The sequence below is a fragment of the Erythrolamprus reginae genome, chromosome 8 (assembly GCF_031021105.1).
Source record: "Erythrolamprus reginae isolate rEryReg1 chromosome 8, rEryReg1.hap1, whole genome shotgun sequence".
Lineage (NCBI taxonomy): Eukaryota > Metazoa > Chordata > Lepidosauria > Squamata > Dipsadidae > Erythrolamprus > Erythrolamprus reginae.
Window position 1 is genome coordinate 2,124,566 of NC_091957.1, and position 27,620 is coordinate 2,152,185.

Genomic DNA, 27,620 nt, shown 5'->3' on the forward strand with positions numbered 1-27,620 from the left:
ATATTACAATATTGTTTAGTTCCTTTTACCCTTCTCAAATATTTATCCAAATCTACCTGTACAATTATTTAGTTCTCTTACTATATCTTCCAACTCTATTCTACTTTACATACATATGTAATTCACTTGTTTTTCCTAGAAAGAGAAAGTGTGAATATTTACAGATTCATCTTGTGCAGTCCTTGTTTTATAACCAAGTTTTAAAGTTTTTATTTTGTTAACAAGTTATACCATTTGATCTATACTTCGTAGAATTTGGAGTCTTCTTTTTCACGTAACTCCATAGTTAATTTGCACATCTCAGAACATTCTAGTTTTTGATCACCATGGAGCGGATAGGAATATTGTCAAGTTTTCTAATTTTGTGTGTATATTTTACTAGCCGATGTAGCTGTGGGTGCTGTTTAAATCGGAGTGAAACCAAATTCCGAATTGCGTCTCCTCTGCTCAGTTCTTCGGATGAGGGAATAAGTTTTTTTCCCCCAATTTTTTTTTTAATTTTTTCCAATCAACCCATACATTAATCCATATACCTTTACATATTACATTATTGTAAACACATGCTTCTACGTTTACATTTTTAATCAATCATTTATATATTCTTTGCATATAATACACTTCATTTCAGGTATATTTTCATAAAATTATTGTGCTTGTAAAAAGGAAAGAAAAAAAATATTAATCTAACTTTGTCATCTTGGATGTCCAATAATTAATTCAAATCATCCCTCCCCAATTAACCGTTATTAGCTTAATTCTTCATGATAATTCTCTTTCTAGTGCCTTATAATATTAAGGCAAACTTTCTTATGTACCTTTTATTAATCTTAATTTATCATTCATTTCCTCCCTCTTAATTTATCATAATCAAATGCCCCATGAAAACCAATACTCATTTGTACAGTTTTCCTAAACCACCATTATATTTCTTGTATTTATATTACATTATATTTCTTCCATTATTTTATCGACCTTTATTCCAAATGTTTTAGTATATTTTCCAATTACATCTATAAACGATCTCATAACAAAATATTTAATACTTGATCAATAAGTCCTGAGTTTTAATCCTGCCTTGGACGCAGAGCCAACTGGGTGACCATGGGCCAGCCACTCACTCACAGCCCTAGAAAGTGGACAATGGCCAGCAATTTCTGAAATCTTGCCAAGAAAACTGCAGAAATGTGCGTGTTTTCCCCCAAAATTGTCATTGCAAGTCAAAAGATTCACTTGCACCAACCCTGCCTTAAAAAATATAAAATCAAATGTGCTGTTTTTCCTTCTGGGTAAAAATTACAGGAGAAAAATAAATGGAATTTGCCTGCCGGGTTTTAAAGGTGCAAATCGCCACAATTTATTTCTATTTTTAAAAGGGGTTTTGCAAAAGTCATTACTGTTGCATCAGGACTTCAAAACAAAAATGGATTAAGGATACATTCGGTCCTTTGTTTACATTTTAAATTTGTTTATTACATAATTTTAGGATTCCCTTTTGCTGTAGTTAAGTCAGGACTTTAAAAAATAACATAATAATAATAATAATAATAATAATAATAATAATAATAATAATAATAATTTATTAGATTTGTATGCGGCCCCTCTCCGAAGACTCGGGGCGGCTCACAACAATAATAAAAACAATGTTACAGTAGAACAAATCTAATATTAAAAGAAAAAAAAAGACATAAAACTATCATTTAAAGCCAAACAACCCAATAAATATGAAACAACTCTGGGTATGTTTTTATTTAAAAATTATTTTTAAACTGGTGGTTTATTACAAAGATTTAGGAGTTTGATTTAAATTAAAAATTAAATAGAAATCTCTTTGTTAAAGAGATCCCTGGCAGAGGATGATGGGCACCTGACAAATGGGAATGGGGTTGGGAAAAGACTTTGGGCTGTGGAGGATGGGATTCTTTGCTCAGCCCTGTGGATGATGGGGGTTGTAATCCAATGAGGTAAAACAGGAAGGGTCTTTCAGCTGGGGATGGTGCAAAATAGAGGAGGGTAGTGCTAAAATCAAATGTCAGGGTGGGAGTCCTCACGCAGCATTGTGGACAATGGGAGTTGTAGTCCAGTGTCAAGGTAAACGAGAGGAGGGGGGGGGTTGGCTGGCTGGGGATGATGGAAAACGAAGGAAGTGCCAAAGCCAGACATTGCCCAGCAGGGATGGCAGTGGAGAATGGGGGCCCTCACTCAGCCCTGTGGACAATGGGAGTTGTAGTCCAGTGTTCCCGAGGTAAACATGAGGGTAGGAGTGAGGGTCAGCCAGCTGGGGATGATGGAGGGAAGTGCCAAAGACGGACACTCTGCCCAGCGAGGATGGCAGTGAAAAATGGGGGTCCTCAGCCAGCCCTGTGGACAATGGGAGTTGTAATCCATTGTTCCTGAGGTAAACATGAGGGAAGGGGTGGGTGTCAGCCGGCTGGGGATGATGGGGGGAAGTGCCAAAGCCGGACAGACCATCCAGCGAGGACGGCAGTGGAGGATGGGGCCTTCCCTTCGCCCAGCTCTCTGCGCGTGAGGTAAAAGAGGCCCGGGGGAGGGGAGGTAGCGAGAGAGAAGCGGGGCCCATCTGGCCACGCGGTTAGGGCAGCGGCGCGTGGGAGCTGGCAGGGGAGGATGGGCTCGCGGCCGGGCTGGCTCTCTGGCGCTGGCCGGGCTGCTCCTCCTCCTGCCGCCGCCGCCGGGCGCCGCCCTCGGCCTCCCTCCCGCCGGCCCTCCGCAGCCATGGCCGCCGCCGCTCCTCCTGCTCCCTAGGCCGGAGAGCCTGCCTGGAGACCCCGGCCGGACCCTGCCGCCCGCCCCACCGGGACCCCCGGCTGCTCTTCTTCGGCCGGCCTCCTCGCCGCCTCCCCTTCCCTCCCCCCCTCTTTTCCCCCTTCCTTCCTTCCCTCTCTCTCTCTTTCCCTCCCTCCATTCTTTATTTCTTTTCTATTTATCTCCTTTCTTTCCTTTTCCCCTTCTCTCCTTCCCTTTCTCCTTCTTTTCCCCTTTCCCTCATCCTTCCTTCACCATTTGATTAAACCCACTTTCCTTTCATTTTCACTTTTCAATTCCCTCTGACTTCCCTCCCTCCCTTCCTTCCTTCCTATTTTCATAGTTTCTTCCCGTGGTCCCTCATTTTCCGATCTCACCATCTGGCACATTTTTCTTTCCTTTCCTTCCTTCCTTCCTTCCTTCCTTCCTTCCTTCCTTCCTTCCTTCCTTCCTTCCTTCCTTCCTTCCTTCCTTCCTTCCTTCCCTCCCTCCCCTTCCCTTTTTTCTCTTAACACCCCACAGCATAATTCAAAGGGGCTCTTCCTTCAGATCTCCATTCCCAGAGATTCACAACTTTGGCCGCTTCTTCCTGCTGGTTCGGAATCGATGCTGGACCCCAATTCTTCAGGAAAGCAGCTGAACCCCACTTGACTGACAAGCCCCCCCCAACACCTGCTTTCGAGGACAGCCTGACCGGCGTTGACCTGAGATGACCTTCCATTGTAACTCTTCCTCCCATCTCTTCCGTTTGCCGTCTCTTTGGACTTACCCCATCCTCTTTTCAAAGACTCACAAACGTTGCGCTTCTCAAAACATCCGATTTCGGACGGGTTTATTGAATTTATCCGCGAATATCGCCACTGCTTCACCCTTTGGGCCTTAAAATGCCCCCCTCCCTCTGCATGAATTCTCTAGGGATGCCCAAAGAACAGAACCGGGGCAGGAACAACGATAGAATGACTACGAGGCCCATAAGCGTTTGCATCGGACTGAATATTACTGAAAGGTTCTCCTTTTCCTTGCCTTCCTGTTACAGATGACAATTGGGGGGGCTTTTATGGAGGGCTGGTGAAGGAACCCCCCCAAAATAATAATAATAATAATAATAATAATAATAATAATAATAATAATAATAATAACAACAACAACAACAGTTACAATTCTTGGTCTTTTGTTTGATTCAATTGGAAAAAACACAGGGATTTTGGCCTGCGCTATGCCAAGAAAAGGGGACCCTTATGCGGGTATCGTCCTGCAATTGGATGACCTCACCTTGCCACAGGTGAAGCTTTAAAAACCCGGCCTGGTGACTGGATGGAAGTTTGCAAACTTACGCAGGGCTGAAGGGGAGAACGAGAGCCGGAGAGAGAGAGAAAGTGTGGCTTTAGGCAACCGAAGTTTGTCCTGTCCTGTCCAGAAGGCCGTGGCGTGTCTGGCGTGGGAGGAGGAGAAAAATCTATGGGTCAGCAACCTGGAAAAGTCCTGGGCGACCAACGGAGGCCGAGTCTTTCCGCTCTGCACTTTATCAAGAGTGGGGTGAAGAAAGAAGCACCCTCAAAGCAAGGGGGCAGCCATTGCAACATCTTCCTGGAGCATGGTAAGAGTGCTGGGCTGTTTTGAGCTGGGTGGGTGGGTTCATGCGGCACTATTTATTTTATCTTATTTTATTTTATCTTATTTTATTTATTTGTTTGCTTTGTCAATTACGTATTGGTGGTATACAAAGATATAATACTGTACTGTATTCCGATTGTTAGCCGCTCAGTCCGTTTGGAGTGAGTGGCATATAAATACAATCAATCAATCATGCGGCACTATTTATTTTATCTTATTTTATTTTATTTTATTTATTTTATTTTATTTGTTTGCTTTGTCGATTACGTATTGGTGGTATACAAAGATATAATATTCTGATTGTTAGCCACTCAGAGTCTGTTTGGAGTGAGCGGCATATAAATACAATCAATAACTAAATAACAAAATAAGTAACTTCTTTTTTTATCCCTTTGTATCTATTTATATTGTATTTTTATTATTGTTGAAAGCCACCCTGAGTCCTTTGGGATTGGGCGGCATAGAAGTCAAATAACTAAATAACTAATTTAATAACTAACTAAATAACCAACCAACTAACCAACTAACCAACTAACTAACTAACTAACTAACTAACTAACTAACTAAAATCATAAAGACCTTTATTAAGACCATCAATAAATAAATAAATAAACAAACAAATAATATTTATATACATGATACTAGTAAAAAAGAAAAAGAAACATTAGGACAGGGGACGGAAGGCACAATGGTGTAGTTATGCACACCCCTTACTGACCTCTTAGGAATCAGCCAGGTGAATTTGCATGGGGACGGATGGACTGCGCAGCGGTGGGTCATTCCCAGTTCTGCCTGGTTCTAAGAACTGGTATCGCCGGTGGTGGTGAACCGGTAGTAAAGGGTTTTAGAATCCACTGCTGGGGCTGAGCCTTTAAGACTGAACATTCAGGCAGACCATGCTTAGACCATGATTTGAAGTTGCAACGGTGTTTGGGGGGGGGGAAGGGATTTGTGTCTGTTTTTCTCACTTAGCGACCGTTGTGGCGTTCCCATGATCAAAATTTGGACGCTGGCTCGTGTTTATGACGGTCGTACCGGGGTCATCCCATCGCTTCGAGTCTCTGGAGAGGGGCGGCATACAAATCTAATAAATAATAATAATAATAATAATAATAATAATAATAATAACAACAACAACAACAACAACAACAACAACAACAACCTTTTGCCACCTTCCGATAAGCCAAGTCAAAGAAGTAGCCAGATTCATTTAACAACTGCAGAGTTCACTTAACAACCGCAGAGGGTCACTGAACAGCCGTGTCCAAAAATGTCATAAAGTCAGGTGTGACTCACCTGTCCACCTTGCTTAGCGATGGGAAATCAGGTCCCAATTTTGGGTCGTAAGTTATGACTCCCTATTTGTACGTAATAACTACCGCACTATTTATTTATCTATTTGTTTGTATTTATTATTTTACCGTATTTTATTTTTAAATTTATTTAGTTTATAAAACATGCGACATAACAAGTGTAAGGATAAACATGATTGTGAATACATGAAATGGATACGGGTAAAAGGGGACATGAGGACAGGGATGGTAGGCACATTGGTGTGCTTATGCACGCCCCCTGACAGACCTCTTAGGAATGGGGTGAGGTCCACAGTAGACAGTCTAAGGTTAAAGTTTTTGAGGTTTGAGGATGTAACAACGGAGTCAGGTAGAGAACTCCAGGTGTTGATCACTCTGTGGCTGAAGTCATATTTTCTGCAATTGAGTTTGGAGTGGTTTACTTTGAGTTTGTATCTGTTGTGTGCTCGTGTATTATTGTGGTTGAAACTGAAGCAGAGGATTTTGTGTACTACCCAGACTATAAGCTGCGTAGTTGTAGGTTGTCAGTTAGAAAAAGGTTATTTGCTTTTTTGCGTTACTCAAACCAGGTTTGAAAGCGAAAGGGGCCATGATCACACATGCTTGTTTGTGGCCTATCACCAGGGGTGAAATGCCACTAGTTTGGAGAAACAGTAGTGGTGGCAACTTCCGAACCAATAGAGAAGGTGAGTAGATTTCACCCCTGGCTATGTAAGCTTGTGCGCTACACCTTGTTGTGATGCCTAAACTGTGGTTCAACCCTAAAGTCTTTCAACACGTTGTAGTTAAACAAAATAAGCCGCTCAGAGTCTTCGAAGAGGGGCGGCGTACAAATCTAATTAATTAATTAAATAAATAAATAAATTAAATAAATAAATAAAAATTAAAATAAATAAAAGAAAGAAAGAGAAAGAAAGAAAGAAAAAGAAAGAAAGAAGGAAAGAAAGAAAGAAAGAAAGAGAAAGAAAGAAAGAAGGAAAGAAAGAAAGAAAGAGAAAGAAAGAAAGAGAAAGAAAGAAGGAAAGAAAGAGAAAGAAAGAAAGAAAGAAAGAGAAAGAAGGAAAGAAAGAGAAAGAAAGAAGGAAAGAAAGAGAAAGAAAGAAAGAAAAAAAGAAAGGCTGGAGCTGTTATTCGAACACATCCTGTCTCTTGAGTTAGTTTTCAGATGCGTCCCGTGATTGGCTTGAAGAATGAAGGAAAAGAACAAAACTAGTCTGCGGTTATTTGTGTGTGTGTGTGTGTGTGTAAATCTAAGAAAATAAATCTGAATAAATTAGGAAAAGGAAGTTCTGCAGACGCAACCTGCTTTCTTGTAAGCTGATACAAACTTGGGATTCGTAGGAGACATGAAAGTAACCACAACAAGCGTTAGTGTAACCTGTGTGTTGAATTGCTCCTGAGTAGGACTTGATTTGCTTTCGTTGCAAGCCTTTAAATAAAAGATTAGAGCTATTTAGTCATTGTTTAATCAGCTGGGTTATTAGTTTGGCTCCAGACGCGTTTTCCCTTATCCGTTTATTTTATAAATTTATTTAGCTCTCTCGTCTCTTCCTAGGTGAAGTTAATTCCACTTCTGGAGTCAGCTGAAACCTGGGTTGGCAGTGGGAAGGATGGCAGAGAATTGGGGTTTGGGATGCTAGGGGTTAGAAAGTTGAATTTTGGGCTGGTTAATTAAAATATTTTGATAAGGGGAAGGTGCACGGCCTCTCCAATTAGCATATTAAGAGAGAGAAGACAGTGGAACAGTAGGTTATTGGCTGGGCTGAATGATTTTTGTTTGACATGGATTGTGCGTGCTTGGTTTAGGACATTGTGGCTTGTAAAACAGGTTTGTGATAATATGTAGCATGATATGAGGCAGCGCTTTGCAAGCAAACCATGATTATTTAAAAGCTGGATTGTGGAGAGCCTTTCTGTGACTGTTATTATTATTATTATTATTATTATTATTATTATTATTATTATTATTATTTATTAGATTTGTATGCCGCCCCTGTCCGTAGACTCGGGGCGGCTCACAACAATAACAAGAACAATGTAAGAACAAATCTAATAATTTAAAAAACGCTAAAACCCCCATTATTAAAAGCAAACATACACACAAACATACCATGTATAAACTGTATAGGTCCGGGGGAGATGTGTCAGTTCCCCCATGCCTGACGGCAGAGATGGGTCTTAAGAACTTTACGAAAGGTGAGGAGGATGGGGGCAGTTCTGATCTATGGGGGGAGCTGGTTCCAGAGGGTCAGGGCCACCACAGAGAAGGCTCTTCTCCTGGTTCCCGGCAAACGACATTGTTTAGTCAACAGGACCCGGAGAAGGCCAACTCTATGGGACCTAACACTGGGATTCGTGTGGCAGAAGGAGGTCCCGGAGATATTCTGGTCTGATGCCATGAAGGACTTTATAGGTCATAACCAACACTTTGAATTGTGACAGGAAACTGATTGGCAACCAATGCAGACTGCGGAGTGTTGGTGTGACATGGGCATATTTGGGAAAGCCCATGATTGCTCTCGCAGCTGCATTCTGCACGATCTGAAGTTTCCAAACACTTTTCAAAGGTAGCCCCATGTAGAGAGCGTTACAGTAGTCGAGCCTCGAGGTGATGAGGGCATGAGTGACTGTGAGCAGTGAGTCCCGGTCCAGATAGGGCCACAACTGGTGCACCAGGCGAACCTGGGCAAACGTCCCCCTCGCCACAGCTGAAAGGTGTTTCTGTTGGAAGAAGAAGGATTATTTTTTCTGCTCTTCTCCTTTTGCAAAACAGCTATCTTTTCAAACAGGCAAATCTGACGTTTGGGGATGTTTTTAAGTTTCCCCTTGATTGACAGATATATTTCCTCCCCAGAGCCTTAAGGGGCTTGAAAAACAAGATTTTTCTCCTGTTTGCATGACTCCCCGGCCTCTTTCTCAGCTTTCGCCGTCCCCTGCAACCACAGGACAATGGGTCAACCCATCCTAGGCTTCCCATGGAGGTGAATTCTGACTCTGGTTTCTCTTTAATTCACGGGTTGGAAGGAAGATCCGTTTTCCAAATTGATTCTGCAAACGGATGCCCAAGCCAACCCCCGGCCTTGCGGTTCGTCTCTGGTTCTCCTGCTCCCCTGACCTCTGGGTTGTTGTGTGTCTCATTTTTGGCAGCTTTGTCATCTTCTCCAGAGGGACCTGGACTACGTCCGAAATTCTTGAATTATGGATGGCTTTGTGGTTGACCCTTTCGGTAAGGAACCACAGGGAGGCTCTGTTTCAGTCTCCTCCTGTTTCTCATGGATGTGATCGCCAGGATTAAGTTTTCCTGCCTTCAAAACACACGGCTTGTGGCCCAAACGCACCAAGTTTATTAAGCACGCATACAAACACAACAAAACCTCTTTCGTCTGGAGAGCTGGCAGTGTTTTTTTTGCCTCTTTTATTATATGGGGAGCTAAGTCTCTGGGTTTGAGTTACAGATAATTTCCACAGAGTGGGATAACAGAAAAAAAGCAATTATCAGATTGGTGTCTTGGGTTTTAGCCAGTCCACAGCTGCCCTGGTGTGACTCGGAGTTCACAAGGCGGTTAAGGTCATCTTGGCATCTGAAAGTTTTAAAAAGGATGAAGAGGAAGTCAGTATTGGCTTTCTGAAGATGACACAAACACATTCATCTTGATGTTTTTAGCAGTGGTTTAGAAGCACTTATCTTCACAATATTTTTCAGCTTCCTGATTTGGTTTTTCCTACTGTTGGGATCTCCTGGTGGTGTTCTTTTCACTCCTAGCCATCTTGGTGGAAACTAAACAAGAAGAGAAGCAACTTAGAACTAAGGAGAAACTTTCTAACAGTGAGAACAATTAGCCAGTGGAACAACTTGCCTCCAGAAGTTGCGAATGCTCTAACCCTGGAAGTTTTTAAGAAGATGTAATAGACTAAAATAGACTAACAATCCTGGGCCTAGAAAGCCTAGAACTACAGCGCCTAAAACACGATTTGAGTATTGCCCACAAGATCATATGCTGCAACGTCCTACCGGTCAATGACTACTTCAGCTTCAACCGCAACAACACAAGAGCACGCAACAGATTCAAACTTAATACGAACCGCTCCAAACTTGACTGTAAAAAATATGATTTCAACAATCGAGTTATCGAAGCGTGGAACTCATTACCGGACTCAATAGTGTCAACCCCCAACCCCCATCACTTCTCCCTTAGACTCTCCACGATTGACCTCTCCAGGTTCCTAAGAGGCCAGTAAGGGGCGTCCATAAGTGCACTGGTGTGCCTTTCGTCCCCTGTCCAATTGTCTTTCCTTTCTTTCACCTATCATATATATTCTCTTCCTTTCATATATCCTCTCCTCTAAGTTCACCTTCACCCTTCTATATATTACTACATGTCTATTTTTCTTCCTATGTATTTGTGTACAGTATTGAATAAATGAATAAATAAAATAAATAAAAAATAAAATAAATGTTGGATAACCGTTTGTCTGAAGCGGTGTAGGGTTACCTGCCTAAGCAGGGGGTTGGACTAGAAGACCCCCAAGGTCCCTTCCAACTCTGTTATTTCTATTTCTATTAATACTAAAAGTTTATCATAGTAACAGAAGCTGGTTTGCTAGTTCTCAAAGAAAGGTTTTTCTAATTTGTAGAGGGTTGGACTGGATAGCCCCTGGGGTCCCACCCAACTCCACAACTTTATGGTTCTCTTCTCTTTCAGAGGAAAGATTTTGAAAGCTGCAGGCAGAAAAAAAAATCTCCCGATCCAATAAGCCAACGTCAGTTTCCTGTTGAAACACCCGCCTTGACGCTCTAACGTCAATCCACTGAACGGCATTCCACTTTCAAAAGAAGGACATTTATCATTCTTTTGAAAGTTACTTGCACTTCAGTATCTTTGGTTGGGGAAAATCCCAGATATTTTTTGCCGGAAATGAATTTTCGTAGCATCTTCTCGCCATATGTTGGTAGAAATTATGTGTATCCTAATTGATCAGGGAAAAAGAAGGCTATAACTTGAAAGAGAAAAATAAGAAGGGAGGAAAAACACCTATTAAAGATCACCAAAACTAAGCCTCATGTGGATCTATTTTTACAGAATAATCTTTCTGAATGAAAACAGTGGTGTGTTTTTTAAAATACCTTTCAGTTATTTAAACCATCCAATCGCTCCCTATTCACCCTTGCAGTTTTATGAAGCTTTGCATGATAAACAACACCTTAAAGTGGAATATCGAATGTTGAATTCTTGTTCTAGGAATGGCCAAGTTTGCACTTGGGCCTCGTAGCTCTTTTCAATTGCAGAAAGTTTGATGGGTTTTTTCTCTCTTTCTCTCTCTCTCTCTCTTTTGAAAGAAAAGAAAAATTGTTCAACTTTTATTCTTTCCACTTTATATTTTTCTGGGGTGCTGTTTAGTTCCTCTGGAAACAGATTTTTCTTCTAGTGATGTGCAGGCTAATTAAGAGGAATGATGGATGGCGCACCAGATTGTAAGAAGGTTTCATAGCATCCTTGGGATGTGAGATTTCAGTGAGTTCACTTATACTCGCTTTGATGGGTCAGAACTGTCCTTATGCGTTTTCACCTGGTGAAATAACATTATTTGGTCCATGGCTACAGTAGAAGAGATATACAAAGAGATTGGTGGTTATTGATGTGCTTTGATGTTATTATATATGTTGACAGCAGCAAGAATACTTTATGCACAAAAATGGAAGGACGTTTTGACTGCTACAATGGATGAAGGGCTGTCAAACTTGAGGGGATTAGCAGAGGTGGCTAAAATCAACTTTGTGTCTACTTGGAAACCGTTTCTGGATTTTGTGTTTGAGGTGCAGAAAAAAAGAAGAAGGAAACTTTGATTTTGGGTTTTGCTGATCAGGTAGCTTTGTTGTGATAGACACGACTAGTATATAAAAGTGTGACATTTTATGTTACTACTGCCCTATTCTACTGCAGCAAAAGAAGAGTCGAAAGTCAATAGAAAGCCAATAGTCAAAGAGGTTTCATGCAAGGATTTCTCTATACCAGGAGAGATTTGACTTGTTATTTTTTTTCCAAACTGTTCCAAATAGTAGATTAAATCCTGTTTTACATTTAATGGACATTCTGATTTAACGGACCCCTATTTTACACATTACTCTGTTAAACTCAGATATTTCCAATTTGTCAAATAGACCAACAGGCAAAAAGGGCTTTCTTGCAAGGATTTTTTTCTATTCCAGGAGAGATCTGACTTGTAAAAATAAAACAAATAGTTGCAAAGAGTAGATTAAATCCTCTTTCTGATTTAATGGACGTTCTGATTTAACGGACCCCTATTTCACCCATTCGTTTGTCAAACTGAGCATTTAGCAAATAGCCAAGGATTTTTCTACTCCAGGAGAGATACGACTTGTAAAAATAAAACAAATAAGAGTAGATTAAATCCTCTTTCTGAAACAAAAAGAGTAGATTAAATCCTCTTTCTGATTTAATGGACGTTCTGAGTTAACAGGCCTCTATTTTACCCATTCGTTCGTCAAAATGAGCATTTCGCAAACAACCAACAGGCTTTCGCGCAAGGGTTTTTCTATATCAGGAGAGATCCGACTTGTAAAAATAAGAATTTTTTTTCCCCAAAGACTATTCTGAAGGATACTTTACAGTTTTAAGAAGGCTCAGGCATGAATTGCATCATCGTTGAGGTCTAGAGTAGATCCCCTTCCAACAATGCTGGAAATATGCAAGCTTAGGAAATTGTTTTTAACTGAGTCAGACTGTGGGCTCAGTTGCTCAGGAAGGTCACATCGTCCCACAGTGACACTTCCAGATTTATGACTGGAGCCTGTCTTAACTCCTCCAACCTGGGGAGGTTGAAGATTTAAGACAGTCATCTTTCTGTATGAGGGGGGGCAGTTGGGAAGGGAAAGATTTCAGGCCAACTTGCACCCCCTCCCGTCTTAAGTGAAAGAAAACTGAAGTGAACGTCTTACAGTGAAATTAAATAAAATTTTGGTTACTGGTTGTTGTGGTTAGCTCTGCCCCAGCTCCTGCCCCAAGGACTGTGGATGTGGGGGAGACATCCACATGCTGCAAGCCTGTTTTTCCCCGGTGGAATCTGCTGATGAAGGCTCCTCTGACCAAGAAGACATGAGTGACAGGGAGGAGGAGAGTGTGGCAGACAGCTCAGAAGGAGATCAATTATCTAGCTCCTCCTTGGATTCGGAACAAGAGTTAATGATACAGCCACGCATGCGGAGAGCGATGCATAGGCAGCAACAACTGAGAGATTATTATAAAAGAAAATGAGGCCACCTGTGGTTGGGTGGGGCTGTGGTCATTAGTGAGGCTGCTATAAAGAGCAGCCTGTGGGTTTGGCCATTATGGAGGATTATGTGATCGTTGTGTTTCGTGCCTGCTTTACTGACTTTGACCTTTTGTGTGCTGATTTTTCCCCACTTTGAAACTAAACCAGAGCAAAGTGTGTTTCATTTTGTGAAAGAAGGACTTTGAATTGCCTCACAGCTGCAAGCTAAGTATCACAGAACTGATCAGGGACTTGTAAAAATTACCAGTTTGTTTGGAGACCAGTGCTCTTTGCTATCCCAAAAGAGGGCTTGGTTTAAGTGAATTTTCATTATAAAGAACATTGTTTTGAATTTTCAAACATGTGTGTGTCTTAAATTTGTACCTGTGAATTTTTGGGAGGAGTCTACCAGAGAGCCCGACAGAACACTGATGGGCTAGCCAGTCCTGGTTTCTAAAACCCGTTGCTACCAGTTTGTCCGTGAGCTTGCGCGCACAATGCTTCTGCACATGTGCAGAAGTATCCCAGGTGTGTAGGCGGCGCCTCCCACTGCTGCTACCAGTTCGCAGAACCAGGCCCAAGTAGGAGCAACCCACCGCTGTGGCTATTGCTTGATCCAGAAATGGAAAATCCTGTGAATAATTTTAAAATGGATTCCACAGGATCCTTTTTTCTTTAAGGGTTGGTGGGGGGTCACTTTGGGCCTCTGCTTGGCCATGCTCAAAATATTCGCAAGGTTCCCCCCAGCAACTAAAGTTTGTCTTCGTTTGTGTTGATTTTATTGCACTGTACAGGTAGTCCTCGCCTAACGACCAACATTTTCTGTTGTTAAGCGAGAGAGTTGTGTCCCATTTTGTTTGTTTGTTTGTTTATTATTTAGGCTTGTGTGCTGCCCAACTCCAGAGGGACTCTGCAACCTTTCTTAACGACCCAGCAGAATCAGATTTGCAACCTGGTTAGGATAGGCCAATCTCAACAAACGACATTTTAGCCTGTGAATAACAGAGTTGGAAGGGACCTTGGAGGTCTTCTAGTCCAACCCCCTACTCAGTGCTTTTCTAACTCAGAACATATGCTAAACAAAACGGTTGTAAGTTGAGCACCACTTGGGTTGAACAGTTTAAGCTTAAAAGGCAAGAGGAGAAATGGGAATATCCCAAAGGATAAAATTAAGAAGAGGCATTTGCAGAGATTTTAATGGGAGGTGTATTTCTGCACTTCTTTCCGGACTCTGATCTCTCACGACATAGTTGTGAATTAGAGACATCTGTAAATTTAGCTTAACAGTCATTGGCTTAAGAACCCTGCCTCCCCACCAAAAAATAAAGATTTGTAAAATTGCACACGAGTGAATAAACTCTCTTGCTTAGCAATGAAAAATCTTGACCCAAATAGGGTCATACTATCAATCAAAGATTACCTGAATTGCAGGTTTGGGACGAGACATTTTGCTTTCTGGCTGTGGCTGTTATTTAAATATCAGCGTGCTTTCAAGCCGAGCTTGTGTGTTTGTGGTGGGTGTGAAATTGACCACAGGGTGGCAGGAGGGGTCTGTACACACAAACCGCTTGAGAAGTTCTCCTGATCACAAAAGGTTTGGTAGGGGTTTATGTCAGGTTCTTGGACAAATGGAATGGCTCCATTTTGGAAACTGCCCTAATTAATTGGCCTTGAAGTCAGCTTATCTTTAAAATATTTGAAATTCTCGTCTTACAATTAATGGAATGGAATGGAATAGAAAATAGAATAGAATAAAAAATAGAATAAAATAGAAAATAGAAAATAGAATTGAAAAGAAAATAGAATTGAAAAGAAAATAGAATAAAAAATAGAATAGAATAGAAAATAGAATAGAAAATAGAATAGAATAGAAAATAGAATAGAAAATAGAATAGAATAGAAAGGAAAATAGAAAAGAAAAGAAAATAGAATAGAGTAGAAAATAAAATAGAAAATAGAATAGAATAGAAGAGAAGAATAGAGTATAATAGAATAGAATGTACACTGCATAACCACACCAAAATAAATACTGTAACTACAAAATTATATATATATACCCACATATATTATATGACCCAGAGAAGCAACACAGTCTAGTTCGGTGCTCCAGCATCTGGAGGTTTTGTGGAAGAGATTGGTCAGCCAGCCATTTGTCTGAAAAGGTGTCCTGGCATGGACAGAAGGTTGGTCTAGGAGCCCTCCAAGGGTCCCTTCCAACCTCCATATTATTCTGTTTCCGATGCTTGGGGGTCCCTAACAGCTTTATCCATTTTCTTCCTCTGCAAAAAAAAAAAAAAGGCATCTTAATCAGATTCTGGCTATACGAATGCTTTGGTGTCTTTCTTATCTTTGGGTTTGATCTGTGAATTACATTTGTGGAAAACAATTTTTTTTCTTCTTATTAAGACATTTCTTGGTGGAGTTTGTAGGGCTCCCAGGAACAAACCACAGTCTTAAAACCTGCCAATAAATTGCATCAGCGTTCAAAAGCCTGACATGATGGAAAAATTGTGTTTTCTGCAGCCTCCGGGGCATTTTATTATTATTATTTTTTTCACGGCCTTATATTGTTTTTATTCTATTCTGTTTTTCTGTGTTGTCAGCTACCCACTCAATTGAAACAAGCGGCCGTAAAAACGTTTGAAGGTGCATAAATAAAACTTTCTTTTCTTTGTTTTCAATTTCTCAACCACCCAGAGTAACCGTGCCTGGGGGTCGGTTGGCATGTCAATTTAATAAAGAATAAAAATAAGAATGAATGAATAAAAATAACTGGTTTGTAAGAAATTGATTTTTTTTTGTTAAAACAAAGATGATTTTCTTTTTCTTTGGTTGCTGGAAGAAAATAGCTTCCTGTTTGTAACAGTGTTATACTTCTACTTTTGAAACGCCTTTGTCATAACAGATAGTTTTGGCACTATTTTGATCAACCTTTGCCTCTTAAGTTAATAGGAAGCACTGCTTAAAATTAAGGTGAGCTAGTCTTCATCTTGTGACCTTCAGTGGAGCCTGCCAATTATGGTGCTAACTCATAACAGTTATAAAAGCAGGTCATCATGGGATTGTCCTGAATTAATGATCCTATTTGTGGCGGCCATTAAAAGAACTCAGGGGGTCCTTAAGTGAAGCCATTGTTCATGTTGGGATGGTTTTGCCCAAACCAGGAAGTAAAGGTTGTTTTTTAAAGCAAAAAACATCATAAATTGCTGTGGGATGCTACAAATAGTTTTCAAATTATGACCATGGTTGAGCCCAAAATTCCTGTTGTTAAGTGAGACATTTGTTAAGTGAGATTTACCCCTTTTTACGACCTTTCTTGCCGCCGTTGTTAAGTGGATCACTGCAGTTGTGTTCAGCTAGTCATGTGGTTTTGGGTTTTTTTTATAGACTTTTGTATAGCAAATCTGTTGTCCATTTCTTATTGTGCTTGCAACCTATTACATAGCTTTTTAACGTATTGTTATTGACAAATCTTATACATTGGTCTTACTTCCGTATCTATTTTTCCTTAATCTTTTATCACCAAGAAATATCTTTTATTTCCCTCTTTTTAAAATAAATATATATTTTCTTTTTTAAAAAAAAATTAAATAACTTTATTAGAAAATATAGATTCAAGTACATAATGCAAAAACAAATACAAATATATACAGATTTTTTAAAAAAATAATTAGAGAGATATCTTGCTCTCTCTTTCCTTATTGCCTTTTATAAAAAAAACTACACAATATTCAGTTTGTGATTTCCTATATCAATATGTTTCATGCTCTCCTGGATTAACTCTATGTTTCTTAGAAGTAGAGTATATATAAATATATAAACATGTATACTACTTCAAGATTTATAGGAAATAGAAAGTGGAAAAACAAATAAAAATTTCAAATTGTTACAAATATATTTCTTTCCAAGTCATATGCATAAACCCCTTGTTGGATCTCAGAGATCGATCTTGTCCAATTTTAATCTATATATATATTATAGCATGCCTAATTAAAGAAAAAATGTCACATGGTTTTTAAGTGAATTCTCCATTGACTTTGCAAAAGTGAATCACATGAACCGTCATAAGTACCAGTCAGTTTCCAAGCATCCAAATTTTGATCATGTGCTCCCGGGGAATGCTGCAGTGGTTGTAAGTATGAAAAACGTCCTTAAGTCACTCTTCAGTGCCACAGTGATGTAAAACGGTTGTAAGTCGAGAACGACATGCATTCATAGAAACATAGAAGACTGACAGCAGAAAAAGACCTCCTGGTCCATCTAGTCTGCCCTTATACTATTTTCTGTATTTTATCTTAGGATGGATCTATGTTTATCCCAGGCATGTTTAAATTCAGTTACTGTGGATTTATCAACCACGTCTGCTGGAAGTTTGTTCCAAGGATCTACTACCCTTTCAGTAAAATAATATTTTCTCATGTTGCTTTTGATCCTTCCTCCAACTAACTTCAGATTGTGTCCCCTTGTTCTTGTGTTCACTTTCCTATTAAAAACACTTCCCTCCTGAACCTTATTTAACCCTTTCACATATTTAAATGTTTTGATCGTGTCCCCCCTTTCCCTTCTGTCCTCCAGACTATACGGATTGAGTTCATGAAGTCTTTCCTGATACATTTTATGCTTAAGACCTTCCACCATTTTTGTAGCCCGTCTTTGGAACCGTTCAATTTTGTCAATATCTTTTTGTAGGTGAGGTCTCCAGAATTGAACACAGTATTCCAAATGTGGTCTCACCAGTGCTCTATATAAGGGGATCACAATCTCCCTCTTCCTGCTTGTTATATCTCTAGCTATGCAGCCAAGCATCCTACTTGCTTTCCCTACCGCCTGACTGCACTGTTCACCCATTTGGAGACTGTCAGAAATCACGACCCCTAAATCCTTCTCTTCTGGAGTTTTTGCTAACACAGAACTGCCAATGCAATACTCAGATTGAGGATTCCTTTTCCCCAACTAACTTCAGATCGTGTCCCCTTGTTCTTGTGTTCACTTTCCTATTAAAAACACTTCTCTCCTGAACATTATTTAACCCTTTAACCTATTTAAATGTTTCGATCGTGTCCCCCCTTTCCCTTCTGTCCTCCAGACTATACAGATGGAGTTCACGAAGTCTTTCCTGATACGTTTTATGCTTAAGACCTTCCACCATTTTTGTAGCCCGTCTTTGGACCCCTTCAATTTTGTCAATATCTTTTTTAAGTGAGGTCTCCAGAATTGAACACAGTATTCCAAATGGGGTCTCACCAGTGCTCTATATAAGGGGATCACAATCTCCCTCTTCCTGCTTATTATACCTCTAGCTATGCAGCCAAGCATCCTACTTGCTTTCCCTACCGCCTGACTGCACTGTTCACCCATTTGGAGACTGTCAGAAATCACTACCCCATAATCCTTCTCTTCTGGAGTTTTTGCTAACACAGAACTGCCAATACAATACTCAGATGGAGGATTCCTTTTCCCCAAGTGCATTATGACTTGGCCATACCAATTCAGGGGACAATTTTTCATGGTTTCAGTTGCGCCCAGGGATGGGTTCCGCTTACCTTCGTCGCCGGTTCACATCGCAATGTTTCATGCGTAGGCTCCACTCGTGTGATTTCACTTCTGCGCATGTTTAAGAAGATGGATTCAGCCTAGAACACGACTGATCAGTTGATCAGCTGTGCTTCGGGGGAGAAGAAATAAAACTCAGTATTAACCTGGGCGGGAGGACTTTTTTCAAAGCAGGGAACAAGGAGAAACCATCCAAACACAGGAAAATTCAGAGAAAATTCAGAAAAAAAGATGATGGCACCCACGGACCAGCATCAATAGAACTGGATCAATGATGCCATCGTTATGTCACCAGCGGGTCGCTAACGGTTGGGTCTTTTCTTAATTGAGCTTTGGAATATTCTGAATTTATTTAGAATATAAAAAGGAGATGGGATTTGGTCCCAGTAAAAATTGAAGTTGGAGGTATAACTGAAGCTATTAAAACTTCCGATTACAGGGCCTCTCTCTCTCTCCCTCCTACCCCTCTCTCTTTGTGACTATTTTTTTATATATTTTTGCCTGTTTTTGAAACGTCTTGATAATGACTATGTCTCCTGACACCACCTAATTAGATCTCCTTTAAGTGGCTTAATTAGGGGCTGTTTTAAAACTTGAAAAGACACAGAGAGGGACGTATAAAACCATCTGTTCTGCTGCTGCCCCCTTTCAAAGCAATCAACTTTTCTTTTCTTTTTTCTATTTCCTGGGCCTGACTGGCAAGGAAGCCTTTGATCCCTTACTTTTAAGAAGCAAGCTTAGAATGCAAACTTAGAGAAAACGAGCAGCAGGGGTTTGAGATTCAGCCTTTTGAGGCTGGGGGGCCACTGGGAGGAATTTCGGGACTGTTTCCTAGAATCATAGGGCTGGAAGGGACCTTGGAGGTCTTCTAGCCCAACCCCCTGCTTAGGCTGGAAACCCTACACCCCTTCAGACAGATGGTTATCCAACATCTTAAAAACTTCCAGTGTTGGAGCATTTACAATTTCTAGTGGCAAGCAGTTCCACTGGTTAATTGTTCTCGATGCCAGGAAATTTCTCCTTAGTTCTAGGTTGTTTCTCTTCTTGATATGTTTACATCCACTGTTTCTTGTTCTGCCTTCTTGTGTTTTGGGGAATAGGCTAATACCCTCTTCTTTGCGGCCAACCCGTCAGATATTGGAAGATGCTACCACATTTTTCCTATTCCTTCTTTTCATTAGACTAGAGCGGTGGTCTTCCAAAGCCTCTGCACACCCCATTTTTTGCAAAAACAGACCTGTTTTTCATCCATTTGGGGAAAGCAGAAGGTTTGGGAGGCATACAGAGTGCTCCTGGGGGCTGGGGGAAGGCGAAAACATCCCCGTTTTTGCAAAAAAATGGCCCGTTTCCTACCCATTTTTTTGCAAAAATGGGGTGCGCAGAGGGCTTGGGAGCTCCTGGCGGGAGTGCAAAAAAACCACAGCCCGTTTCTTTTGCAAAATGGGTGTTTTTGCCTTCCCCCATCCTCCAGGAGCTCTCTGCATGCCTACAAACCCCTCTGTGCACCCCCCCCTTTTAATTTTTTTCAAAAAATGCCCTTTTTTTGTGTGCAAAAATGGGATGAAGGGGTGAGGCTTCGTGAGGCCAAAAATGGCTGTACAGTGGTACCTCTACATAAGAACTTAATTCGTTCCGTGACCAGGTTCTTAAGTAGAAGCAATTTTTCCCATAGGAATCAATGCAAAAGCAAAGAATGCGTGCAAACCCATTAGGAAAGAAATAAAAGCTCAGAATTTGGGTGGGAGGAGGAGGAGGAAGAAGAGGAGGAGGACGGTCGCTGCCGAAGGAAGAAGGGGAGGTGAGCACCCCCTTTTGCCTTTCCGCGCCCAGACGCTTTGGGAGGCAAACTCGTGCCGGGTGTATGGGAGGCAGTGTGAGGGAGTCACCACAGCAAAGTGGTTTATTCCCTCTCCAAGTGCCCAGAGAAAGGAAAACGCTCCGTTCGCTCTGGGCTGCCAAAGCCTCCTTAAGCGCCACCGAAAGGCTCCTCTGGCAGCCCAGAAAAGCCTGAGATGGTCAGGATTAAAGGGGGAATGGCAAAAAACTGGCCAGGCCTTCGTGACGCTCTCACATTTCCTGGGAAATTTTTCCAGGCTCGGGTTTTTAAGTAGAAAATGGTTCTTAAGTAGAGGCAAAAAAATCGTGAGCACCCGGTTCTTATGTAGAAAAGTTCTTAAGTAGAGGTACCACTGTATTCAGTATATAAGGCACACCAACATTTCCACTCTCTTTTAGTGGGGGAAATGGTGCGTTTTATAATCCCAAAGTATGATATTCCAGGGGGTTTGAGGAACCGTTTTCATGAAGAACTGTTGAGTGGTGGGCTGCATCCTTTCCGTCCCTGTTTGATGGAAGTTGATCAACATTCCTGGCTCTTTCCAGCTCGGATCATATCGTAATAATAAAAGCTTGGAGTTTTGGCAGCCGGTGACTGGCCGATTCTCCATTATTTGCCTCTTAATTGTTACACGAGTCGCACATTAAATAAGTGATGGGCTGTGAAATTGATCACGTGCCACCGAGAACATTTGGACTGGGAGCCAAAGGGCAACGTTCGCTCTTAATTCTCCACTGGCGGCAGGCAGCGAGCGAAGGAAGAACAGGCTGGGCTTGTGCAGGGGGCCAATAAATCCGCTTCTTTTCTGGAATTCTGCAGGTTTTTTTTTTTGCACACTCATTCATTCATTGCCTGCACATTTGTGCAACCGGGTTATGATCTTAATTTGTTGCTTTTCAGGGAAAGGGAGAGAAGGAAGGTTGGCCGCAATGGATATGCCTAGTTTCATGAAAAGGACTAACGATGACATGATAGCATCTTCCAATATTTGCGGGGTGCCACAAAGGGGGTCTAAGGAGAGGGGCAGCATACAAATCTAATAAATAAATAAAGTAAGTAAGTAAGTAAGTAAGTAAGTAAGTAAGTAAGTAAGTAAGTAAGTAAGTAAGTAAGTAGGTTACTCTCCAAAGCAACTAAGGGTAGGACAAGAAGCAATGGTTGGAAACTAATTGTTCTGACTTAGGCTTCCTGATAAATCATAAGACACAAAGGTGGTCCCCAAACCTATTTTTATTTCAACGACTGTGAATTCTGTTCATTCCCAGCCGTAATAAGTTACCAACAATGTTAACTAGTCTCATAGTCTTTCGGGAGAAGGCTGATAAGCACCAACCTTGATCTCACTTGACGTGCTGTCAAACACCAATTAGCAAGAAACCTGGCAAGGCCAAACAGAAACATGGAGTCAGAAATGACTAACTTGCTTCCCGCGACTAGCCCTTCTGCATGCTCCACTTATACAGCCCATGAGAGGGGCCAACGATCTCCAAGCCTTACTCCCGAGTAGTCCTTTTCCTCCATAGCTCTTCTTGCTTTCTGAAAGCTCTGCGCATGCGCGCATTGAGAACAGCCCCCCCCCCCTGTTGTTCTGCCTCGGTCATGTCAGCCTCTGGAGATTCCGGAGTCAGTACAAAACTCCCAAATGGCCCAGGCTCCATCTCTGCCTTGTACATAGAGCCTCCTCCAGACTTCAGGACTGGCCCATGTTCCTCCCCAGCCTCCTCGCTGTCCGACTCTGCTGCCAGGTCCGCAGGCCGCTGGTGGACCACAATACTAATCAAGGAGACAAGCAACCTAGGAGAAATTTCACGACGGAACAATTAACCAGCTGACCTCCAGATGATATGGGCGTTCCATTGCTGAAGGTGTTCAGGAAGAGATTGGATGGCCATCTACCCCAGCGATGGCGAACCTTTTTTTCCTTTGGGTGCCGAAAGAGCGTGGGCGTATGCTATTGTGCGCGCATGAGTGCCCACACCCATCATTTAATGCCTGAGGAGGGCAAAATCAGCTTCTAACAATTCCCGGAGGCCCTCTGTGGGCCAAAAATGACCTCTTTCCCAACTTCTGGTGCGCCCAGTTGTTCTGTCAAGCTCTCTGGTAGAATCCTCCCAAAAATGCACAGATACAATTTCAGACACACACACGTTTGAAAATTCAAAACAATGTTCTTTATAAGGAAAATTCACTTAAACCAAGCCCTCTTTTGGTACAGCAAAGAGCACTGGTCTCCAAACAAACGGGTAATTTGTACAAGTCCCTTATCAGTCCTGTGATACTTAGCTTGCAGCTGTGAGGCAATTCACAGTCCTTCTTCTTTCACAAAGTGAAACACACTTTGCTCTGGGTTAGTTTCAAACCGGGGAAAAATCAGCACACAAAAGGTCAAAGTCAGTAAAGCAGTCACGAAACACAACGATCAGATAATCTTCCACAATGGCCAAACCCACAGGCTGCTCTTTATAGCAGCCTCACTAATGACCACAGCCCCACCCAACCACAGGTGGCCTCATTTTCTTTGATAATAATCTCTCAGTTGTTGCTGCCTATGCATCGCTCTCCGCATGCGTGGCTGTATCATTAACTCTTGTTCTGAATCCAAGGAGGAGCTAGATAATTGATCTTCTTCTGAGCTGTCTGCCACACTCTCCTCCTCCCTGTCACTCATGTCTTCTTGGTCAGAGGAGCCTTCATCATCAGATTCCACCGGGGGCAAAACAGGCCTGCAGCATGTGGATGTCTCCCCCACATCCACAGTCCTTGGGGCAGGAGCTGGGCCAGAGCTAACCACAACACCAGTAGGCTGGTATTTCACCCTTGCCAGGCTCCAAAGGCTTCCCTGGAGCCGGGAGTGAGTAAAAACGCCCTCCCTCTTCCCCCCATAGGCTCTCTGGTAGCCAAAAGCGCCCTCCCAGAACCTCTGTGTGGGCCAAAAATCATCTGGCCGGCACACCCATGCACGTTGGAACTGAGCGAGGGCAACCGCTCGTGTGCTAGCAGATATGGCACCGCGTGCCACCTCTGCCACCCGTGCCATAGCTTCGCCATCACTGATCTATCCTATTTGAAGTGATATAAAGCTTCATATAGGATATAGACCTCCAAGGTCTCCTCCTCCGACTGCTAAGCTGGAATTCTGCTCTTCTGCTAAGCTCTCTTCCAAATTAGGAAGCTGAGTTTGGAGACGGATCTACCAAACTTCACAGCTCACATGGCCTGATGCATCTCGGAGGGGGATGAGTTGCTTTTGAGTCACCTCACTGAACCGATGCATCACCAACCTAGCCCCGGGTGTGAGTCAAGGGGCAAGGGGGGTATTGGGTGACGTCTTTGGTGAGAGAGGAGTTTGGTGTTTGGAAGGAGGAGTTTGTGGAATGTGAAAACGGAAAGGCTCTGAGACACCCACAGTGGAGAGGATGGATCAGGCAGTAGAGAAAGCAAGTAGAATGCTTGGCTGCATAGCTAGAGGTATAACAAGCAGGAACAGGGAGATTGTGATCCCACTGTATAGAGCGGTGGTGAGACCCCATTTGGAAGAATACTGTGTCCAGTTCTGGAGACCTCACCTAGAAAAAGATATGGATAAAATTGAATGGGTTCAAAGACGGGCTACAAAAATGGTGGAAGGTTTTAAGCATAAAACCTATCAGGAAAGTCTGGAGGCCAGAAGGGAAAGTGGGGGCATGATCAAAACATTTAAATATGTTAAAGGGTTAAATAAAGTTCAGGAGGGAGGTGTTTTTAACAGGAAAGTGAAGCAAAGAACAAGGGGGCCCAATCTTAGGTTAGTTGGGGGAAAGATCAGAAGCAACGTGAGAAAATATTGTATTCCTGAAAGAGTAGTAGATGCTTGGAACAAACTCCCAGCAGACGTGGTTGGTAAATCCACAGGAACTGAATTTAAACCTGCCTGGGATGAACATAGATGCATCCTAAGATAAAATACAGGAAATAGTATAAGGGCAGACTAGATGGACCAGGAGGCCTTTTTCTGCCGTCAATCTTCTACGTTTCTATGGCAGTGTTTCCCAACCTTGGCCACTTGAAGATATCTGGACTTCAACTCCCAGAATTCTGGGAGTTGAAGTCCAAATATCTTCAAGTTGCCAAGGTTGGGAAACACTGTTCTATGGATCTATCAGAGATGCCAACATTAGCTTGCTTGCTCAGAGAAACGTTTGTGGAGACCCCTAGACAACAAATGTCGACCGAGAAACATCTATGGAGATGCTTAGAGAAACACCAGTTCTTACATTTCCAGTTCATTTAGTGGCCGTTCAAACTTATGACGGCACTGGAAAAACGGGACTTACGACTGTTTTTCACAATTACAGCATCCCCACACTTACACGATCCAAACTCAGACCCTTGGCAACTGACTCATACCGCGGTTGCAGTCTCCGGAGTCACGTGATCCCCTTTTGTAGCCTTCTGGCAAGCGAGGTTGAAGGGCTGAGCCAGATTCATCTAACGACCAGTGTGACAAACCTAACGATGGCAGTGAATTTCCCCCCTAAAAATCAGATTTGTATATCGTTTCCCTTGCCTGGGCTCTTCTCGGCAATTGCCGTGTATTTTATCTTGAAGCGGCAGCCTGTAGCCATAAATTTGGGGAAAATTCATTCCCAACCTTTATTAAGCGCCGCATAATAGGTTCCGCTGCTCAGACATACATTCATTAAGCAGAATTAAATGAGTCCTGGCAGCCATTAGCAAAAGAGCTAATAACCTTGCTGCAGGATTATGCAGCAGATTGGAATAAATGAACGGCGGCGGTGGCGGCGGCAGCAGCCCAGAAAGAAAGGAAGGAAGATTTGACCGGCACGCAAATGAAATAACTTTGCGGAATGGTCCGCGATTAATTTCCTTCTTTTAAAAGGAATTGAAAGACCCCAGGATGGCTAATTTCCATGAATTTAGAGTGTTCTCAAAAGAGTGAGACTGACAGTTTTGGAAGGACGGGGTCGACTTGGACAAAATAGCCACTTTGGGAAAAGATTTTGACTGAGAAGCGAGCGTATCCCTTTGATGAAATAGACAAAGTCGTGCTCTCGTCCCACTTTAAATACAGAATAACAGATTTGAAAGGGAACTTAGAGGTCTTGTAGTCCAACCCCCTACTCAACCAGGAGAGCCTGGTTTGTTTGTTTGTTTGTTTGTTTGTTTGTTTGTTTGTTTATTTATTTATTTATTTATTTATTCATTCATTCATTCAGTCATTCATTCATTCATTCATTCATTTGTCCAATACACAAATACATAGGAAGAAAAATAGACATGTAGTAATATATATAAGGGTGAAAGTGAACTTAGAGGAGAGGATATATGAAAGAAAGAGAATATATATGATAAGTGAGAGAAAGGAAAGACAATTGGACAGGGGACGAAAGGCACACCAGTGCACTTATGGACGCCCCTTACTGACCTCTTAGGAACCTGGAGAGGTCAATCATGGAGAGTCTAAGGGAGAAATGTTGGGGGTTAGGGGTTGACACAATTGAGTCCGGTAATGAGTTCCACGCTTCGACAACTCGATTGTTAAAGTCATATATTTTACAGTCAAGTTTGGAGCGGTGAACATTAACTTTGAATCTGTTGCGTGCTCTTGTGTTGTTGCGGTTGAAGCTGAAGTAGTCATTGACCGGTAGGACATTGCAGCATATGACCTTGTGGGCAATACTCAAATGGTTCGTGATGGCGAACTTATGGCACACATGGCACAGGTGCCACGTGGCGCCAAATCGGAGGGCATGTCAGACTTTGCTAGGTTTCACCTCCAGAGCGCATGCGTGCGCTGTCCAGCTGATATTCGGTCTTGGGAAAGGCAATTTCACCCTCCAGATGCTTCAGGAAAGCTTCATTCACGGAGGTGAAAATATATTCTCTGCTGTTATTGAGAATTGTGCTTTTTAAGTTTCAACCTGGGTCACTTTGATGAACATTTTAATTTCTTTATTGGGTAGGTGCGACATAATGAAAATCAATTTAGGGCTGAACGCCATCCAACTGGGGAAAACACTTATTTTTTAAAATTATTCCCTTTGCCCTTTTCCCCAAATGCGTGCTGTTTTCTCTCGCTTCGACTTTCGCACGTGGTGGGTTTTAACTTTGCCAACATTAAGGGGAGCAGAACTCAGTTGCATGCCAAAATTGTTCGAACTATTTCAAAGCCAGTGCTTTAAAATTTCACTACCTTTGTAGTGTGAATATACAAGTAGCCCTCGACGGACAATTGAGCCCAACATTTCTGTTACTAAGTGAGTCATTGGTTAGAAACATAGAAACATAGAAGACTGACGGCAGAAAAAGACCTCATGGTCCATCTAGTCTGCCCTTATACTATTTTCTGTATTTTATCTTACAATGGATATACAGTATGTTTATCCCAGGCATGTTTAACTTCAGTTATTGTGGATTTACCTACCATGTCTGCTGGAAGTTTGTTCCAAGGATCTACTACTCTTCAGTGAAATAATATTTTCTCACGTTGCTTTTGATCTTTCCCCCAACTAACTTCAGATTGTGTCCCCTTGTTCTTGTGTTCACTTTCCTATTAAAAACACTTCCCTCCTGGACCTTATTTAACCCTTTAACATATTTAAATGTTTCGATCATGTCCCCCCTTTTCCTTCGGTCCTCCAGACAATACAGATTGAGTTCACGAAGTCTTTCCTGATATGTTTTATGCTTAAGACCTTCCACCATTCTTGTAGCCTGTCTTTGGACCCGTTCAATTTTGTCAATATCTTTTTGTAGGTGAGGTCTCCAGAACTGAACACAGTGTTCCAAATGGGGTCTCACCAGCACTCTATATGAGGGGATCACAAACTCCCTCTTCCTGCTCTAGCTATGCAGCCAAGCATCCTACTTGCTTTTCCTACTAGGTGAATTTTAGCCCATTTTACAATTTCCTTGCAACGGTTGTTAAGTGAACCACTGCAATTGTTAGTTTGGTAAGTGAATCTGTCAAAAGTACATGCCAGTCGGCATGTACTTACGACAGTATGAATATTGATCATGTGACCATGAAAAACAGTAGTAAGTCCGTTTTTTTCAGTGCCATTGTAATTTTGAGTGGTCACTAAACAAACTCTTCTCAGTGGAGGGCTACCTGCAATTGGAAATCCGGGAGTTGTTTCACGCGCAGAAAGAAATTAGAAGCGGAGTTTTATCTTTTTGGAATTTCTTGATTCTTTCGAAAATCCAGGCTGACCCGTCCCTTAATCATTCCTTCACCCCTTTTTAAACACCATTGTTTGTGAAGATGA

The 27,620-nt window shown here is 41.9% G+C and overlaps 1 protein-coding gene across 2 annotated transcripts in view; it reads left to right on the forward strand.

Annotated features, from left to right (window-relative positions):
- The first annotated feature begins 3,928 nt into the window (after window positions 1-3,928).
- ABL1 (ABL proto-oncogene 1, non-receptor tyrosine kinase) overlaps window positions 3,929-27,620 on the forward strand; it is a 97,426-nt gene continuing 73,734 nt past the window's right edge. The window contains exon 1 of one of the 2 annotated variants that reach the window (XM_070758477.1): window positions 3,929-4,360. In XM_070758477.1, coding sequence (XP_070614578.1) covers window positions 4,222-4,360 — 139 coding nt within the window. In that variant the 5' untranslated portion in view covers window positions 3,929-4,221. The remainder of the gene's footprint in view (window positions 4,361-27,620) is intronic. The other variant, XM_070758478.1, reaches the window with a different exon arrangement.